The following is a 22002-nucleotide window of genomic DNA, read 5'->3' as shown; positions in this document are numbered from 1 at the left end:
CTATCTCGAAGAAGTTAAAGCAAAAATCTTTGTCCAGTTCGAGGTAAGTAATCACTGTTCTGATGTCCAGAAGCTATTTTCGGTCATAAGATACGGTAGCTGTAATGGGCGTTGTTGGTGGAAGAAGGTGAGGACCAAGGTGCAGCGTGGTGTGTTTCCATAGTCATTAAAATTAACACGGAAATAACAAAAATACCAAAGAGAAACGACCAAAAACAGTTCTGGCTGGTGCAGACACACAACAGAAAACAATCACCCATGAAACACAATGGAAAACAGGCTCCCTAGATATGGTTCTCAATCAGGGACAACGATTGACAGCTGCCTCTGATTGAGAACCATACCAGGCCAAACACAGAAATAGCAAATCATAGAAAAACGAACACAGACAACCCACCCAACTCACACCCTGACCATACTAAAACAAAGACAACCCACCCAACTCACGCCCTGACCATACTAAAACAAAGACAACCCACCCAACTCACGCCCTGACCATACTAAAACAAAGACATAACAAAAGAACTAAGGTCAGAACGTGACAGTAACAGCAACATTATGTACAAAATTAGTTACTAACAATGCGAAAAAACTAAGCACAGGTGATTAGGAGCCCGTCAAATAAAATTCAGCTACACACTCAGGATGCCGCCTCTCAGTTTTAACTGGGATATGTCTGTCGATATCTAAGGCATGCATTTCATGATGTGCTCGATGGAACTCTACTTTAAATGAAACATCTGGGATTGATCAACGATATCGCCATATTGCTGAAAATAGATGAATGACATCTCATGAAATCTCATCTTGTTCCTGACCAATAGGATCTATCATTGCTGCTCTGTCCTGACCTATAGAATGTAGAGTTGCTGCTCTGTAGCTCAGTAGAGGAGTTAGGCTCAGGTAGAGGAGAGTAGAGAGGGTTGGAGAGGAAGAGGTTTTCTTGGTGCACAGTGTCACAACTGTCTCAGTTGAACAAACAGCAGAAAGAAAACGACAACAAAATAAACTAAACAACCAGAATCAGACTAACAAGAGATCAATGGTCAGAGTAACTGTGCGGTATAGTAATTAGCTGTATTAGTCCATCATGCTGGCAGAATGAACATAAAACAGAATAACAAGCAGGCCAAGCATGCAGCAGGTGGTATCCCGATCCTCCCCTCCACTCCTGAAGACAACCAGGGTGAAGAAGAGGTTGAGCCCAGCCACTGAGACCAGCACAAGTAAGAAACAAAAGATACAGGAACATAGAACAGAAATAGAAAACAGAGAAAACAGGGTGCAGGAACAGGGTGCAGGAACAGGGAACAGGGTGCAGGAACAGGAAACAGGGTGCAGGAACAGAAAACAGGGTGCAGGAACAGAAAACAGGGTGCAGGAACAGGGTGCAGGAACAGGGTGCAGGAACAGGGTGCAGGAACAGGGAACAGGAACAGGGAACAGGGAACAGGGTGCAGGAACAGGAACAGGGAACAGGGTGCAGGAACAGGGTGAAGGAACAGGGAACAGGGTGCAGGAACAGGGAACGGGGTGCAGGAACAGGGAGCAGGGTGCAGGAACAGGGAACAGGGTGCAGGAACAGGGAACAGGGTGCAGGAACAGGGAACAGGGTGCAGGAACAGGGTGCAGGAACAGGGTGCAGGAACAGGGTGCAGGAACAGGGAACAGGGCGCAGGGACAGGGTGCAGGAACAGGGTGCAGGAACAGGGAGCAGGGTGCAGGAACAGGGAACAGGGTGCAGGAACAGGGAACAGGGTGCAGGAACAGGGTGCAGGAACAGGGTGCAGGAACAGGGTGCAGGAACAGGGAACAGGGCGCAGGGACAGGGTGCAGGGTGCAGGAACAGGGAGCAGGGTGCAGAAACAGGGAACAGGGTGCAGGAACAGGGGGCAGGAACAGGGTGCAGGAACAGGGAACAGGGTGCAGGAACAGGGTGCAGAAACAGGGAACAGGGTGCAGGAACAGGGAGCAGGGTGAAGAAACAGGGAACAGGGTGCAGGAACAGGGTGCAGGAACAGGGTGCAGGAACAGGGTGCAGGAACAGGGTGCAGGAACAGGGAACAGGGTGCAGGAACAGGGAACAGGGAGCAGGAACAGGGAACAGGAACAGGGAACAGGGTGCAGAAACAGGGTGCAGGAACAGGGAGCAGGAACAGGGAACAGGAACAGGGTGCAGGAACAGGGTGCAGGAACAGAAAACAGGGTGCAGGAACAGGGAACAGGAACAGGGAACAGGGTGCAGGAACAGAAAACAGGGTGCAGGAACAGGGTGCAGGAACAGGGAACAGGGTGCAGGAACAGAAAACAGGGTGCAGGAACAGGGTGCAGGAACAGGGTGCAGGAACAGGGTGCAGGAACAGGGTGCAGGAACAGGGTGCAGGAACAGGGTGCAGGAACAGGGAACAGGGTGCAGGAACAGGGTGCAGGAACAGGGAACAGGGTGCAGGTTCAGGGAACGGGGTGCAGGATCAGAGAACAGGGTGCAGGATCAGAGAACAGGGTGTTGTGTGTTCAAAGTGCATCATCACAGAGCGATACATAAATACAGCGAGAAGCCAGTGACATGCAGTAGAGTGCGATTAATGTCTTCCTACTTACTTCAGTATTGCTGTCTAGTGATCCTGCACTGCTGCGGCGCTCACGCTTACCTGAGCAGGACAGGACAGGCAATAGCAGAGGTTAGACAACCAACCAACATACCTGGCATACAGGAACTATCTGACTTACAGCAGGACAACCAATCAATACACCTAGCATACAAGTACAGGCTGCTAGGGTTCCTTACAGGTTAATCTACACTACATATACAAAAGTATGTGGACACCCCTTAACATTTGTGGAGTTGACTATTTCAGCCACACCCTTTGCTGACAAATGTATAAAATTGAGCACACAGCCATGCAATCTCCATAGACAAACATTTGCAGTAGAATGGCCTTTCCGAAGAGCTCAGTGAATTTCAACGTGGCACCGTCAGAGGATGCCACCTTTCCAACAGGTCAGTTCATCACATTTCTGCACTGCTAGAGCTGCCCCAGTCAACTGTAAGTTGTTGTTTTGAAGTAGAAACGTCTAGTAGCAACAATGACACAACCGTGAAGTGGTAGTCCACACAAGCTCACAGAACGGGACAGCTGAGTGCTGAAGTGCTTAAAAATAGTCTGTCCTCGGTTGCAACACTCACTGCCGAGGTCTAAACTGCCTCTGGAAGCAACGTCAGCACAATAACTGTTTGTCGGGAGCTTCATGAAATGGGTTTCCATGGCCGCAGCCACACACACACACAAGGCTAAGATCACCATACGCAATACCAAGTGCTGGCTGGAGTGGTGTAAAGCTCGCCGCCATTGGACTCTGGAGTGATGAATCACGCTTCACCATCTGGCAGTCCGACAGACGAATTTGGGTTTGGCAGATACCGGGTGAACGCTACCTGCCCCAATGCATAGTGTCAATTGTAAAGTTTGATGGAGGAGGAAAATTGGTCTCGGCTGTTTTTCATGGTTCGGGCTAGTCCCCTTAGTTCCAGTGAAGGGAAATATTAACTCTACAGCATACAATGACAATCTAGACAATCCTGTGCTTCCAACTTTGTAGCAACAGTTTGGGGAAGGCCCTTTCCTGTTTCAGCATGACAATGACACCGTGCACAAAGCGAGGTCCATTCAGAAGTGGTTTGTCAAGATCGGTGTGGAAGAACTTGACTGGCTTGCACAGAGCCTTGACCTCAAACACATCGAACACCTTTGGAAAGGATTGGAAAGCTGACTGCGAGCCAGGCCTAATCGCCAAACATCAGTGCCTGACCTCACTAATGCTCTTGTGGCTGAATGGAAGCAAGTCCCCGCAGCAATGTTCCAACATCTAGTGGAAAGCCTTCCCAGAAGATTGGAGGCTGTTATAAACTCAGCAAAAACAGAAATGTCCCTATTTCAGGACCTGGTCTTTCAAAGATAATTCATAAAAATCCAAATAACTTCACAGCTCTTCATTGTAAATGGTTTAAACACTGTTTCCCATTTTTGTTCAATGAACCATAAACAACTAATGAACATGCACCTGTGGAACGGTCGTTAAGACACTAACAGCTTACAGACGGTAGGCAAGGAAGACAGGATGGACAGATGATCGTCCTCGCAGTGGCAGACCACGTGTAACAACACCTGCACAGGATCGGTACATCCGAACATCACACCTACGGGACAGGTACAGGTTGGTAAGAACAACTGCCCGAGTTACACCAGGAATGCACAATCTCTCCATCAGTGCTCAGACTGTCCACAATAGGCTGAGAGAGTCTGGACTAAGGGCTTGTAGGCCTGTTGTAAGGCAGGTCCTCACCAGACATCACCGGCAACAACGTCACCTATGGGCACAAACCTACCGTCGCTGGACCAGACAGGACTGGCAAAAAGTGCTATTCACTGACAAGTCGGTATCGTCGAAGGAATAAGCGTTACACCGAGGCCTGTACTCTGGAGCGGGATCAATTTGGAGATGGAGGGTCCGTCATGGTCTGGGGCGGTGTGTCACAGCATCATCATCGGACTGAGCTTGTTGTCATTGCAGGCAATCTCAAAGCTGTTCGTTATAGGGCAGACATCCTCCTCCCTCATGTGGTACCCTTCCTGTAGGCTCATCCTGACATGACCCTCCAGCATGACAATGCCATCAGCCATACTGCTCGTTCTGTGCGTGATTTCATGCAAGACAGGAATGTCAATATTCTGCCATGGCCAGCAAAGAGCCTGGATCTCAATCCCATTGAGGACTTCTGGGAACTGTTGGATCAGAGGGTGAGAGCTTGGGCCATTCCCCCCAGAAATGTCCGGGAACCTGCAGGTGCCTTGGTGGAAGAGTGGGGTAACATCTCACAGCAAGAACTGGCAAATCTAGTGCAGTCCATAAGGAGGAGATGCACTGCAGTACTTAATGCAGCTGGTGGCCACACCAGATACTGACTGTTACTTTTGATTTGACACCCTTTGTTCAGGGACACATTATTCCATTCCTGTTAGTCACATGTCTGTGGAACTTGTTCAGTTTATGTCTCAGTTGTTGAATCTTGTTATGTTCATACAAATATTTACACTTGTTAAGTTTGCTGAAAATAAACGCAGTTGACAGTGAGAGGGCATTTATTATTTTGCTGAGTTTAGCAGCAAAGGGGGGACCAGCTCCATATTAATTCTCATGACTTTGGAATGAGATGTTTGACCAGCAGGTGTCCACATACACTACATGACCAAAACTATCATCCTTACTACAAAGCTGTAGGTCTGCATTATAGGTTTTGGTTTTTGTATTTATGTTTTGAATTTGGACATTAGCACATATAGCTCATTAGCACATAGGGCTCGTTAGCACATAGGGCTCGTTAGCACATAGGGCGCACCGAGTGGTGTCACGAGTCAATGTGTTACACCTTTGCTGGTTGCCATCTCGTTAGTGTTTCACCTGTGCTGGTTGCCATCTCGTTAGTGTTTCACCTGTGCTGGTTGCCATCTCGTTAGTGTTTCACCTGTGCTGGTTGCCATCTCGTTAGTGTTTCACCTGTGCTGGTTGCCATCTCGTTAGTGTTTCACCTGTGCTGCAACAGGTGATATTTAAGAGTGCCTGGCCCAGTGCTCCAGTTGTCTTGAGAGATGTAGAGGGTTAACAACTTCAGTTGGTGCTCCCTATTTTATTTCTAGAAAGCATTGCTTTGTCTGATCTGTGCTGATTTAGTTTTGCACCACCATTTTGGTTTGCTTCCTGTCTAAGTTTGGAGTGGGTTTTTCTTTCGTTTGCCTCTCAATGGGCACTCATGGTGGGTGTCTTTAAGGTCCCAGTTGTTGTTGCAAGTCAACTTTAAGTGCACTCCCCCATGACTGTCTTTCAGAACCCCTCCTAAAACTCCACCTGTTGTTTGTTGGTCAATGACTGTTAGTTCCCTCTTCTGTTTGAGCGACATTTTGTTTTTTCTTGTTGGGGAACGTATGTCTGCCTAGTGGCCACTAGGTTTTTTGATGTTGTCAGTGACCACTAGCTAGAACCAGTCTCATGGAGGGGTGGGGGTCACAGGAGAGACAGAAGGGAAGATAGCACGGAAGAGAGAGAGCGCAGTCTACAGTAAAACACTGGTACATCTCTAGTACGCTACCACAGCACTACACTAAATAGATACTACGGAGCAACTGAGATTTGGAGATGAACTGAGAATAAAAGTGACTCCTGATAAGTTTGGCCAACCCATTACCACAACCCATCCCAAACCAAAACCAGTGAAGTAAAGGTTAAGAGATTGAACATGTCAGAAGGGCTTAGGGTGCGGAATTGAGGAACTGAAGTGTGATGTAGACAGAGGGCAGTAGTTCAGCTAACTGTTTCAGGTCATGTGTCTAGTGTGCAGAGAGAACAGGTTGTTGTGTCTAGTGTGTAGAGAGAACAGGTGATGTGTGCAGAGAGAACAGGTGATGTAAGCAGAGAGAACAGGTGATGTGTGCAGAGAGAACAGGTGATGTGTGTAGAGAGAACAGGTGATGTGGGCAGAGAGAACAGGTGATGTGGGCAGAGAGAACAGGTGATGTAAGCAGAGAGAACAGGTGATGTGTGCAGAGAGAACAGGTGATGTAAGCAGAGAGAACAGGTGATGTAAGCAGAGAGAACAGGTGATGTGTGCAGAGAGAACAGGTGATGTGTGTGTAGTGGCAACTTTCTAAAGTCTTTATCTGGATTAACAATAGAACATTAAGTAACGTTCCTGCTAACAGGCTGAGTACATTAGTCAACACGTCCATCTGTCTCTAGTCCACACTGAGACCCTAGTTGGACACAGACACACCATGTTAAACTGAGACTCAGACTGTGCTTGACTCTGCTTCACCTAACCATTCACCTATAGTACAGCCACTACTGGCCCAGAGGAGGTGATATTCTCTTAATTTCATAACTGAGTAATCACATCTAGTGAAGTGCGTATCATACCAGCAGCTACTGCCTAGAGAGGAGACTACAGAGCTCTACTTAATGTCACAGGGCACTATACTACACATACTAGTGACATAGGATACATCTGAAATGGCACACTTTTCCCTATATAGTAATGCACTACCTTTGGTCCAATGAGGGGAATAGGGTGCTATTTTGTATGTAGCCTTAAACACAGAACACAAGGCAGGCTGGTGACCTCTAACCCCTCACCTGCATCTGAGAGGTCTCGTAGCGAGCTGCTGAGGGCACTCCTCTTTAGCCCCTCCCCCATGGCGTAGTTGTCATCAAGGCTCCCTCGACCCAATTGGCCGTTGGCTGAAGAGTCCTTCTTCAGCCCCGAGCTCTGTGATAGACTGGGAAGGACCACGCCCTTCTGCTTCTCTAGCTCCGCTAGAAGGGTACGCAGAGTCAGGTTAGATTACAGCTCTGGGACCTGTCAGTCAGCCTTGAGCTCTGTGATGGGACGGACCACGCCCTTATGCTTCTCCAGCTCCATTACAGTGATATAATCAAAGGAGCTTCTGAATCAATTAACGTTAACTTGTATAATCTATTTATTAGGATCCCCATTAGCCGCTGCATAAGCATATGCTACTCTTCCTGGGTCCACATGAAACATGATAAAATACATAGTACAGAACATTATTAGTCAAGGACTGAAAATACATACATTTAAAAATATCACAAAGCCTAGAAATCAGTACATACATACAATATCTAGGTCTAATACATAGTAGAGTGCAAACTACAATACAACATAAATAAAATGTCTGTGTCTCTTCACATTCCCCTTGGTGCAGTAAGGTGTTCTTTCATCTGGTTTTATATCCAGCTTGAGTTTCCTGGGTTGGCAGAGATTTCTATGTAGTCATGGCTCTATTTAAAACAATGGGTTTCCCAGCCTTTGTTCTGGACATGGGGGGACTGTGAAGAGAGCTATGGTTTCATGTCTTGTGTTGTACTGATTAGTGTCCGGACTGTGTGCCAACTGCTTGAACCGACAGTTTGGTACCTTCAACACAGCAATATCTCGCACAAATCAAATTGTATTTGTCACATGTGCCGAATACAAAAGGCGTAGTAGAGTAGACCTACAGTGAACTGCTTACTTACAAGTTCATGAAAAATAGAAAATAAAAGTAACAAATAATTAAACAGCAGCAGAAAAATAACTAGTGAGGCTTTATACAATGTGGAGGCTATATACAGGGGGTACTGGTACAGAGTCAATGTGGAGGCTATATACAGGGGGTACCGGTACAGAGTCAATGTGGAAGCTATATACAGGGGGTACTGGTACAGAGTCAATGTGGAGGCTATATACAGGGGGTACCGGTACAGAGTCAATGTGGAGGCTATATACAGGGGGTACTGGTACAGAGTCAATGTGGAGGCTATATACAGGGGGTACCGGTACAGAGTCAATGTGGAGGCTATATACAGGGGGTACCAGTACAGAGTCAATGTGGAGGCTATATACAGGAGGTACCGGTACAGGGTCAATGTGGAGGCTATATACAGGGGGTACCGGTACAGAGTCAATGTGGAGGCTATATACAGGGGGTACCGGTACAGAGTCAATGTGGAGGTTATATACAAGGGGTACCGGTACAGAGTCAATGTGGAGGTTATATACAAGGGGTACCGGTACAGAGTCAATGTGGAGGCTATATACAAGGGGTACCGGTACAGAGTCAATGTGGAGGCTATATACAGGGGGTACCAGTACAGAGTCAATGTGGAGGCTATATACAGGGGGTACCGGTACAGAGTCAATGTGGAGGCTATATACAGGGGGTACCAGTACAGAGTCAATGTGGAGGCTATATACAGGGGGTACCGGTACAGAGTCAATGTGGAGGCTATATACAGGGGGTACCGGTACAGAGTCAATGTGGAGGCTATATACAGGGGGTACCGGTACAGAGTCAATGTGGAGGCTATATACAGGGGGTACCGGTACAGAGTCAATGTGGAGGCTATATACAGGGTGTTACGGTACAGAGTCAATGTGGAGACTATATACAGGGGGTACCGGTACAGAGTCAATGTGGAGGCTATATACAGGGGGTACCGGTACAGAGTCAATGTGGAGGCTATATACAGGGGGTACCGGTACAGAGTCAATGTGGAGGCTATATACAGGGGTACCGGTACAGAGTCAATGTGGAGGCTATATACAGGGGGTACTGGTACAGAGTCAATGTGGAGGCTATATACAGGGGGTACCAGTACAGAGTCAATGTGGAGGCTATATACAGGGGGTACTGGTACAGAGTCAATGTGGAGGCTATATACAGGGGGTACCGGTACAGAGTCAATGTGGAGGCTATATACAGGGGGTACCGGTACAGAGTCAATGTGGAGGCTATATACAGGAGTACCAGTACAGAGTCAATGTGGAGGCTATATACAGGGGGTACCGGTACAGAGTCAATGTGGAGGCTATATACAGGGGGTACCGGTACAGAGTCAATGTGGAGGCTATATACAGGGAGTACCAGTACAGAGTCAATGTGGAGGCTATATACAGGGGGTACTGGTACAGAGTCAATGTGGAGGCTATATACAGGGGGTACTGGTACAGAGTCAATGTGGAGGTTATATACAGGGGGTACCGGTACAGAGTCAATGTGGAGGTTATATACAGGGGGTACCGGTACAGAGTCAATGTGGAGGTTATATACAGGGGGTACCGGTACAGAGTCAATGTGGAGGTTATATACAGGGGGTACCGGTACAGAGTCAATGTGGAGGTTATATACAGGGGGTACCGTTACAGAGTCAATGTGGAGGCTATATACAGGGGGTACCAGTACAGAGTCAATGTGGAGGCTATATACAGGGGGTACCAGTACAGAGTCAATGTGGAGGCTATATACAGGAGGTACCGGTACAGGGTCAATGTGGAGGCTATATACAGGGGGTACCGGTACAGAGTCAATGTGGAGGCTATATACAGGGGGTACCGGTACAGAGTCAATGTGGAGGTTATATACAAGGGGTACCGGTACAGAGTCAATGTGGAGGTTATATACAAGGGGTACCGGTACAGAGTCAATGTGGAGGCTATATACAAGGGGTACCGGTACAGAGTCAATGTGGAGGCTATATACAGGGGGTACCAGTACAGAGTCAATGTGGAGGCTATATACAGGGGTACCGGTACAGAGTCAATGTGGAGGCTATATACAGGGGGTACCAGTACAGAGTCAATGTGGAGGCTATATACAGGGGGTACCGGTACAGAGTCAATGTGGAGGCTATATACAGGGGGTACCGGTACAGAGTCAATGTGGAGGCTATATACAGGGGGTACCGGTACAGAGTCAATGTGGAGGCTATATACAGGGGGTACCGGTACAGAGTCAATGTGGAGGCTATATACAGGGTGTTACGGTACAGAGTCAATGTGGAGACTATATACAGGGGGTACCGGTACAGAGTCAATGTGGAGGCTATATACAGGGGGTACCGGTACAGAGTCAATGTGGAGGCTATATACAGGGGGTACCGGTACAGAGTCAATGTGGAGGCTATATACAGGGGGTACCGGTACAGAGTCAATGTGGAGGCTATATACAGGGGTACTGGTACAGAGTCAATGTGGAGGCTATATACAGGGGGTACCAGTACAGAGTCAATGTGGAGGCTATATACAGGGGGTACTGGTACAGAGTCAATGTGGAGGCTATATACAGGGGGTACCGGTACAGAGTCAATGTGGAGGCTATATACAGGGGGTACCGGTACAGAGTCAATGTGGAGGCTATATACAGGGAGTACCAGTACAGAGTCAATGTGGAGGCTATATACAGGGGGTACCGGTACAGAGTCAATGTGGAGGCTATATACAGGGGGTACCGGTACAGAGTCAATGTGGAGGCTATATACAGGGAGTACCAGTACAGAGTCAATGTGGAGGCTATATACAGGGGGTACTGGTACAGAGTCAATGTGGAGGCTATATACAGGGGGTACTGGTACAGAGTCAATGTGGAGGCTATATACAGGGGGTACCGGTACAGAGTCAATGTGGAGGCTATATACAGGGGGTACCGGTACAGAGTCAATGTGGAGGTTATATACAGGGGGTACCGGTACAGAGTCAATGTGGAGGTTATATACAGGGGGTACCGGTACAGAGTCAATGTGGAGGTTATATACAGGGGTACCGGTACAGAGTCAATGTGGAGGCTATATACAGGGGTACCGGTACAGAGTCAATGTGGAGGCTATATACAGGGGTACCAGTACAGAGTCAATGTGGAGGTTATATACAGGGGTACCGGTACAGAGTCAATGTGGAGGTTATATACAGGGGGTACCGGTACAGAGTCAATGTGGAGGTTATATACAGGGGGTACCGGTACAGAGTCAATGTGGAGGTTATATACAGGGGGTACCGGTACAGAGTCAATGTGGAGGCTATATACAGGGGGTACCGGTACAGAGTCAATGTGGAGGCTATATACACAGGGGGTACCGGTACAGAGTCAATGTGGAGGCTATATACAGGGGGTACCGGTACAGAGTCAATGTGGAGGCTATATACAGGAGTACCAGTACAGAGTCAATGTGGAGGCTATATACAGGGGGCACCGGTACAGAGTCAATGTGGAGGCTATATACAGGGGGTACCGGTACAGAGTCAATGTGGAGGCTATATACAGGAGTACCAGTACAGAGTCAATGTGGAGGCTATATACAGGGGGTACTGGTACAGAGTCAATGTGGAGGCTATATACAGGGGGTACTGGTACAGAGTCAATGTGGAGGCTATATACAGGGGGTACCGGTACAGAGTCAATGTGGAGGCTATATACAGGGGGTACCGGTACAGAGTCAATGTGGAGGTTATATACAGGGGGTACCGGTACAGAGTCAATGTGGAGGTTATATACAGGGGGTACCGGTACAGAGTCAATGTGGAGGTTATATACAGGGGGTACCGGTACAGAGTCAATGTGGAGGCTATATACAGGGGGTACCGGTACAGAGTCAATGTGGAGGCTATATACAGGGGGTACCGGTACAGAGTCAATGTGGAGGTTATATACAGGGGGTACCGGTACAGAGTCAATGTGGAGGTTATATACAGGGGGTACCGGTACAGAGTCAATGTGGAGGTTATATACAGGGGGTACCGGTACAGAGTCAATGTGGAGGTTATATACAGGGGTACCGGTACAGAGTCAATGTGGAGGCTATATACAGGGGGTACCGGTACAGAGTCAATGTGGAGGCTATATACAGGGGGTACTGGTACAGAGTCAATGTGGAGGCTATATACAGGGGTACCAGTACAGAGTCAATGTGGAGGCTATATACAGGGGGTACTGGTACAGAGTCAATGTGGAGGCTATATACAGGGGGTACCAGTACAGAGTCAATGTGGAGGCTATATACAGGGGGTACTGGTACAGAGTCAATGTGGAGGCTATATACAGGGGGTACTGGTACAGAGTCAATGTGGAGGCTATATACAGGGTGTACCGGTACAGAGTCAATGTGGAGGCTATATACAGGGGGTACTGGTACAGAGTCAATGTGGAGGCTATATACAGGGGGTACTGGTACAGAGTCAATGTGGAGGCTATATACAGGGGTACTGGTACAGAGTCAATGTGGAGGCTATATACAGGGGGTACTGGTACAGAGTCAATGTGGAGGCTATATACAGGGGTTACTGGTACAGAGTCAATGTGGAGGCTATATACAGGGGGTACCGGTACAGAGTCAATGTGGAGTCTATATACAGGGGGTACCGGTACAGAGTCAATGTGGAGGCTATATACAGGGGTTACTGGTACAGAGTCAATGTGGAGGCTATATACAGGGGTTACTGGTACAGAGTCAATGTGGAGTCTATATACAGGGGTTACTGGTACAGAGTCAATGTGGAGGCTATATACAGGGGTTACTGGTACAGAGTCAATGTGGAGTCTATATACAGGGGGTACTGGTACAGAGTCAATGTGGAGTCTATATACAGGGGTTACTGGTACAGAGTCAATGTGGAGGCTATATACAGGGGGTACTGGTACAGAGTCAATGTGGAGGCTATATACAGGGGTTACTGGTACAGAGTCAATGTGGAGGCTATATACAGGGGGTACCGGTACAGAGTCAATGTGGAGTCTATATACAGGGGGTACTGGTACAGAGTCAATGTGGAGGCTATATACAGGGGTTACTGGTACAGAGTCAATGTGGAGGCTATATACAGGGGGTACTAGTACAGAGTCAATGTGGAGGCTATATACAGGGGGTACTGGTACAGAGTCAATGTGGAGGCTATATACAGGGTGTTACGGTACAGAGTCAATGTGGAGGCTATATACAGGGGGTACTGGTACAGAGTCAATGTGGAGGCTATATACAGGGGGTACTGGTACAGAGTCAATGTGGAGGCTATATACAGGGGGTACTAGTACAGAGTCAATGTGGAGGCTATATACAGTGGGTACTGGTACAGAGTCAATGTGGAGGCTATATACAGGGGGTACTGGTACAGAGTCAATGTGGAGGCTATATACAGGGGGTACTGGTACAGAGTCAATGTGGAGGCTATATACAGGGGGTACTAGTACAGAGTCAATGTGGAGGCTATATACAGTGGGTACTGGTACAGAGTCAATGTGGAGGCTATATACAGGGGGTACTGGTACAGAGTCAATGTGGAGGCTATATACAGGGGGTACTGGTACAGAGTCAATGTGGAGGCTATATACAGGAGTACCAGTACAGAGTCAATGTGGAGGCTATATACAGGGGGTACCGGTACAGAGTCAATGTGGAGGCTATATACAGGGGGTACTGGTACAGAGTCAATGTGGAGGCTATATACAGGGGTACCGGTACAGAGTCAATGTGGAGGCTATATACAGGGGGTACCAGTACAGAGTCAATGTGGAGGCTATATACAGGGGGTACCGGTACAGAGTCAATGTGGAGGCTATATACAGGAGTACCAGTACAGAGTCAATGTGGAGGCTATATACAGGGGGTACTGGTACAGAGTCAATGTGGAGGCTATATACAGGGGGTACTGGTACAGAGTCAATGTGGAGGCTATATACAGGGGTACCGGCACAGAGTCAATGTGGAGGCTATATACAGGGGGTACCGGTACAGAGTCAATGTGGAGGTTATATACAGGGGGTACCGGTACAGAGTCAATGTGGAGGTTATATACAGGGGTACCGGTACAGAGTCAATGTGGAGGTTATATACAGGGGTACCGGTACAGAGTCAATGTGGAGGCTATATACAGGGGGTACCGGTACAGAGTCAATGTGGAGGCTATATACAGGGGGTACCGGTACAGAGTCAATGTGGAGGTTATATACAGGGGTACCGGTACAGAGTCAATGTGGAGGTTATATACAGGGGGTACCGGTACAGAGTCAATGTGGAGGTTATATACAGGGGGTACCGGTACAGAGTCAATGTGGAGGTTATATACAGGGGGTACCGGTACAGAGTCAATGTGGAGGCTATATACAGGGGGTACCGGTACAGAGTCAATGTGGAGGCTATATACAGGGGGTACTGGTACAGAGTCAATGTGGAGGCTATATACAGGGGGTACCAGTACAGAGTCAATGTGGAGGCTATATACAGGGGTACTGGTACAGAGTCAATGTGGAGGCTATATACAGGGGGTACCAGTACAGAGTCAATGTGGAGGCTATATACAGGGGTACTGGTACAGAGTCAATGTGGAGGCTATATACAGGGGGTACTGGTACAGAGTCAATGTGGAGGCTATATACAGGGTGTACCGGTACAGAGTCAATGTGGAGGCTATATACAGGGGGTACTGGTACAGAGTCAATGTGGAGGCTATATACAGGGGGTACTGGTACAGAGTCAATGTGGAGGCTATATACAGGGGGTACTGGTACAGAGTCAATGTGGAGGCTATATACAGGGGGTACTGGTACAGAGTCAATGTGGAGGCTATATACAGGGGTTACTGGTACAGAGTCAATGTGGAGGCTATATACAGGGGGTACCGGTACAGAGTCAATGTGGAGTCTATATACAGGGGGTACTGGTACAGAGTCAATGTGGAGGCTATATACAGGGGTTACTGGTACAGAGTCAATGTGGAGGCTATATACAGGGGTTACTGGTACAGAGTCAATGTGGAGTCTATATACAGGGGTTACTGGTACAGAGTCAATGTGGAGGCTATATACAGGGGTTACTGGTACAGAGTCAATGTGGAGTCTATATACAGGGGGTACTGGTACAGAGTCAATGTGGAGTCTATATACAGGGGTTACTGGTACAGAGTCAATGTGGAGGCTATATACAGGGGGTACTGGTACAGAGTCAATGTGGAGGCTATATACAGGGGTTACTGGTACAGAGTCAATGTGGAGGCTATATACAGGGGGTACCGGTACAGAGTCAATGTGGAGTCTATATACAGGGGGTACTGGTACAGAGTCAATGTGGAGGCTATATACAGGGGTTACTGGTACAGAGTCAATGTGGAGGCTATATACAGGGGGTACTAGTACAGAGTCAATGTGGAGGCTATATACAGGGGGTACTGGTACAGAGTCAATGTGGAGGCTATATACAGGGTGTTACGGTACAGAGTCAATGTGGAGGCTATATACAGGGGGTACTGGTACAGAGTCAATGTGGAGGCTATATACAGGGGTACTGGTACAGAGTCAATGTGGAGGCTATATACAGGGGGTACTAGTACAGAGTCAATGTGGAGGCTATATACAGTGGGTACTGGTACAGAGTCAATGTGGAGGCTATATACAGGGGGTACTGGTACAGAGTCAATGTGGAGGCTATATACAGGGGGTACTGGTACAGAGTCAATGTGGAGGCTATATACAGGGGGTACTAGTACAGAGTCAATGTGGAGGCTATATACAGTGGGTACTGGTACAGAGTCAATGTGGAGGCTATATACAGGGGGTACTGGTACAGAGTCAATGTGGAGGCTATATACAGGGGGTACTGGTACAGAGTCAATGTGGAGGCTATATACAGGGAGTACCAGTACAGAGTCAATGTGGAGGCTATATACAGGGGGTACCGGTACAGAGTCAATGTGGAGGCTATATACAGGGGGTACTGGTACAGAGTCAATGTGGAGGCTATATACAGGGGGTACCGGTACAGAGTCAATGTGGAGGCTATATACAGGGGGTACTGGTACAGAGTCAATGTGGAGGCTATATACAGGGGGTACCGGTACAGAGTCAATGTGGAGGCTATATACAGGGGGTACTGGTACAGAGTCAATGTGGAGGCTATATACAGGGGGTACTGGTACAGAGTCAATGTGGAGGCTATATACAGGGGGTACCGGTACAGAGTCAATGTGGAGGCTATATACAGGGGGTGCCAGTACAGAGTCAATGTGGAGGCTATATACAGGGGGTACTGGTACAGAGTCAATGTGGAGGCTATATACAGGGGTACTGGTACAGAGTCAATGTGGAGGCTATATACAGGGGTACTGGTACAGAGTCAATGTGGAGGCTATATACAGGGGGTACCAGTACAGAGTCAATATGGAGACTATATACAGGGGGTACGGTACAGAGTCAATGTGGAGGCTATATACAGGGGTACCGGCACAGAGTCAATGTGGAGGCTATATACAGGGGTACCGGTACAGAGTCAATGTGGAGGCTATATACAGGGGGTACTGGTACAGAGTCAATGTGGAGGCTATATACAGGGGGTACCGGTACAGAGTCAATGTGGAGGCTATATACAGGGGGTACCGGTACAGAGTCAATGTGGAGGCTATATACAGGGGGTACCGGTACAGAGTCAATGTGGAGGCTATATACAGGGGGTACCGGTACATAGTCAATGTGGAGGCTATATACAGGGTATACCAGTACAGAGTCAATGTGGAGGCTATATACAGGGGGTACCGGTACAGAGTCAATGTGGAGGCTATATACAGGGGGTACCGGTACAGAGTCAATGTGAAGGCTATATACAGGGTGTACCGGTACAGAGTCAATGTGGAGGCTATATACAGGGGGTACCAGTACAGAGTCAATGTGGAGGCTATATACAGGGGGTACTGGTACAGAGTCAATGTGGAGGCTATATACAGGGTATTACGGTACAGAGTCAATGTGGAGGCTATATACAGGGGGTACCGGTACAGAGTCAATGTGGAGGCTATATACAGGGGGTACCAGTACAGAGTCAATGTGGAGGCTATATACAGGGGGTACCGGTACAGAGTCAATGTGGAGGCTATATACAGGGGGTACCAGTACAGAGTCAATGTGGAGACTATATACAGGAGGTACCAGTACAGAGTCAATGTGGAGACTATATACAGGAGGTACCAGTACAGAGTCAATGTGGAGGCTATATACAGGGAGTACTGATACAGAGTCAATGTGGAGGTTATATACAGGGGGTACCAGTACAGAGTCAATGTGGAGGCTATATACAGGGGGTACTGGTACAGAGTCAATGTGGAGGCTATATACAGGGTATTACGGTACAGAGTCAATGTGGAGGCTATATACAGGAGGTACCGGTACAGAGTCAATGTGGAGGCTATATACAGGAGGTACCGGTACAGAGTCAATGTGGAGGCTATATACAGGAGGTACCGGTACAGAGTCAATGTGGAGGCTATATACAGGGGGTACTGGTACAGAGTCAATGTGGAGGCTATATACAGGGGGGACCGGTACAGAGTCAATGTGGAGGCTATATACAGGGGGTACCGGTACAGAGTCAATGTGGAGGCTATATACAGGGTATTACGGTACAGAGTCAATGTGGAGGCTATATACAGGGGGTACTGGTACAGAATCAATATGGAGACTATATACAGGGGGGACCGGTACAGAGTCAATGTGGAGGCTATATACAGGGAGTACCGGTACAGAGTCAATGTGGAGACTATATACAGGGGGTACTGGTACAGAGTCAACGTGGAGGCTATATACAGGGGGTACCGGTACAGAGTCAATGTGGAGGCTATATACAGGGGGTACTGGTACAGAGTCAATATGGAGACTATATACAGGGGGGACCGGTACAGAGTCAATGTGGAGGCTATATACAGGGGGTACCAGTACAGAGTCAATGTGGAGGCTATATACAGGGGGTACCGGTACAGAGTCAATGTGGAGGCTATATATAGGGGGTACTGGTACAGAGTCAATGTGGAGGCTATATACAGGGGGTACTGGTACAGAGTCAATGTGGAGGCTATATACAGGGGGTACCTGTACAGAGTTAATGTGGAGACTATATACAGGGGGTACCGATACAGAGTCAATGTGGAGGCTATATACAGGGGGTACCTGTACAGAGTCAATGTGGAGGCTATATACAGGGGGTACCGATACAGAGTCAATGTGGAGGCTATATACAGGGGGTACCGGTACAGAGTCAATGTGGAGGCTATATACAGGGTGTACCGGTACAGAGTCAATGTGGAGGCTATATACAGGGGGTACCTGTACAGAGTCAATGTGGAGGCTATATACAGGGGGTACCGGTACAGAGTCAGTGTGGAGGCTATATACAGGGGGTACCGGTACAGAGTCAATGTGGAGGCTATATACAGGGGGTACCTGTACAGAGTCAATGTGGAGGCTATATACAGGAGGTACCAGTACAGAGTCAATGTGGAGGCTATATACAGGGGGTACCGGTACAGAGTCAATGTGGAGGCTATATACAGGGGGTACCGGTACAGAGTCAATGTGGAGGCTATATACAGGGGGTACCGGTACAGAGTCAATGTGGAGGCTATATACAGGGGGTACCGGTACAGAGTCAATGTGGAGGCTATATACAGGGGGTACTGGTACAGAGTCAATGTGGAGGCTATATACAGGGGGTACCAGTACAGAGTCAATGTGGAGGCTATATACAGGGGGTACCAGTACAGAGTCAATGTGGAGGTTATATACAGGGGTACCGGTACAGAGTCAATGTGGAGGCTATATACAGGGGGTACCAGTACAGAGTCAATGTGGAGGCTATATACAGGGGGTACTGGTACAGAGTCAATGTGGAGGCTATATACAGGGGGTACCAGTACAGAGTCAATGTGGAGGCTATATACAGGGGGTACCGGTACAGAGTCAATGTGGAGGCTATATACAGGGGTACCAGTACAGAGTCAATGTGGAGGCTATATACAGGGGTACCGGTACAGAGTCAATGTGGAGGCTATATACAGGGGGTACCAGTACAGAGTCAATGTGGAGGCTATATACAGGGGTACCGGTACAGAGTCAATGTGGAGGCTATATACAGGGGGTACCAGTACAGAGTCAATGTGGAGGCTATATACAGGGGGTACCAGTACAGAGTCAATGTGGAGGCTATATACAGGGGGTACCGGTACAGAGTCAATGTGGAGGCTATATACAGGGGGTACCGGTACAGAGTCAATGTGGAGGCTATATACAGGGCACCGGCACAGAGTCAATGTGGAGGCTATATACAGGGGTACCGGCACAGAGTCAATGTGGAGGCTATATACAGGGGGTACAGGTACAGAGTCAATGTGGAGGCTATATACAGGGGGTACCGGTACAGAGTCAATGTGGAGGCTATATACAGGGGGTACCGGTACAGAGTCAATGTGGAGGCTATATACAGGGGGTACTGGTACAGAGTCAATGTGGAGGCTATATACAGGGGGTACTGGTACAGAGTCAATGTGGAGGCTATATACAGGGGGTACCAGTACATAGTCAATGTGGAGGCTATATACAGGGGGTACCAGTACAGAGTCAATGTGGAGGCTATATACAGGGGGTACCAGTACAGAGTCAATGTGGAGGCTATATACAGGGGGTACCGGTACATAGTCAATGTGGAGGCTATATACAGGGGGTACCAGTACAGAGTCAATGTGGAGGCTATATACAGGGGGTACCAGTACAGAGTCAATGTGGAGGCTATATACAGGGGTACTGGTACAGAGTCAATGTGGAGGCTATATACAGGGGGTACTGGTACAGAGTCAATGTGGAGGCTATATACAGGGGGTACCAGTACAGAGTCAATGTGGAGGCTATATACAGGGGGTACCAGTACAGAGTCAATGTGGAGGTTATATACAGGGGGTACCGGTACAGAGTCAATGTGGAGGCTATATACAGGGGGTACCAGTACAGAGTCAATGTGGAGGCTATATACAGGGGGTACTGGTACAGAGTCAATGTGGAGGCTATATACAGGGGGTACCAGTACAGAGTCAATGTGGAGGCTATATACAGGGGGTACCGGTACAGAGTCAATGTGGAGGCTATATACAGGGGGTACCAGTACAGAGTCAATGTGGAGGCTATATACAGGTGGTACCGGTACAGAGTCAATGTGGAGGCTATATACAGGGGGTACCAGTACAGAGTCAATGTGGAGGCTATATACAGGGGGTACCGGTACAGAGTCAATGTGGAGGCTATATACAGGGGGTACCAGTACAGAGTCAATGTGGAGGCTATATACAGGGGGTACCAGTACAGAGTCAATGTGGAGGCTATATACAGGGGGTACCGGTACAGAGTCAATGTGGAGGCTATATACAGGGGGTACCGGCACAGAGTCAATGTGGAGGCTATATACAGGGGGTACCGGTACAGAGTCAATGTGGAGGCTATATACAGGGGGTACCGGTACAGAGTCAATGTGGAGGCTATATACAGGGGGTACAGGTACAGAGTCAATGTGGAGGCTATATACAGGGGGTACCGGCACAGAGTCAATGTGGAGGCTATATACAGGGGGCACGGCACAGAGTCAATGTGGAGGCTATATACAGGGGGTACTGGTACAGAGTCAATGTGGAGGCTATATACAGGGGGTACTGGTACAGAGTCAATGTGGAGGCTATATACAGGGGGTACCAGTACATAGTCAATGTGGAGGCTATATACAGGGGTACCAGTACAGAGTCAATGTGGAGGCTATATACAGGGGGTACCAGTACAGAGTCAATGTGGAGGCTATATACAGGGGGTACCGGTACATAGTCAATGTGGAGGCTATATACAGGGGGTACCAGTACAGAGTCAATGTGGAGGCTATATACAGGGGGTACCAGTACAGAGTCAATGTGGAGGCTATATACAGGGGTACCGGCACATAGTCAATGTGGAGGCTATATACAGGGGGTACTGGTACAGAGTCAATGTGGAGGCTATATACAGGGGGTACCGGTACAGAGTCAATGTGGAGGATATATACAGGGGGTACCGGTACAGAGTCAATGTGGAGGCTATATACAGGGGGTACCGGTACAGAGTCAATGTGGAGGCTATATACAGGGGGTACCGGCACAGAGTCAATGTGGAGGCTATATACAGGGGGTACCGGTACAGAGTCAATGTGGAGGCTATATACAGGGGTACCGGTACAGAGTCAATGTGGAGGCTATATACAGGGGGTACCGGTACAGAGTCAATGTGGAGGCTATATACAGGGGGTACCAGTACAGAGTCAATGTGGAGGCTATATACAGGGGGTACCGGTACAGAGTCAATGTGGAGGCTATATACAGGGTGTACCGGTACAGAGTCAATGTGGAGGTTATATACAGGGGGTACCAGTACAGAGTCAATGTGGAGGCTATATACAGGGGGTACCAGTACAGAGTCAATGTGGAGGCTATATACAGGGGGTACCAGTACAGAGTCAATGTGGAGGCTATATACAGGGGGTACCAGTACAGAGTCAATGTGGAGGCTATATACAGGGGGTACCAGTACAGAGTCAATGTGGAGGCTATATACAGGGGGTACCGGTACAGAGTCAATGTGGAGGCTATATACAGGGGGTACTGGTACGTATATATACAGGGCTATATTACAGAGTCAATGTGGAGGCTATATACAGGGGGTACTGGTACAGAGTCAATGTGGAGGCTATATACAGGGGGTACTGGTACGTATATATACAGGGCTATATTACAGAGTCAATGTGGAGGCTTTATTCAGGGGTACTGGTACAGAGTCAATGTGGAGGCTATATACAGGAGGA

General features: G+C 48.2%; 1 protein-coding gene across 1 annotated transcript in view; it reads right to left on the bottom strand.

The window, feature by feature from the left end:
* The window catches only part of LOC115127014 (IQ motif and SEC7 domain-containing protein 1-like), a 70405-nt gene that overhangs the window by 5623 nt on the left and 42780 nt on the right, over positions 1-22002 (bottom strand). The window contains exons 9-10 of the mRNA XM_065004769.1: positions 7186-7365; positions 2602-2651 (exon numbers count right to left, since the gene is read on the bottom strand). Of these exons, the coding sequence (XP_064860841.1) occupies positions 2602-2651; positions 7186-7365 (230 nt within the window). The remainder of the gene's footprint in view (positions 1-2601; positions 2652-7185; positions 7366-22002) is intronic.

This window comes from Oncorhynchus nerka, linkage group LG2 (genome assembly GCF_034236695.1).
Source record: "Oncorhynchus nerka isolate Pitt River linkage group LG2, Oner_Uvic_2.0, whole genome shotgun sequence".
In the NCBI taxonomy this organism is placed as follows: domain Eukaryota; kingdom Metazoa; phylum Chordata; class Actinopteri; order Salmoniformes; family Salmonidae; genus Oncorhynchus; species Oncorhynchus nerka.
This window is presented reverse-complemented; position numbering and strand designations above follow the sequence as displayed.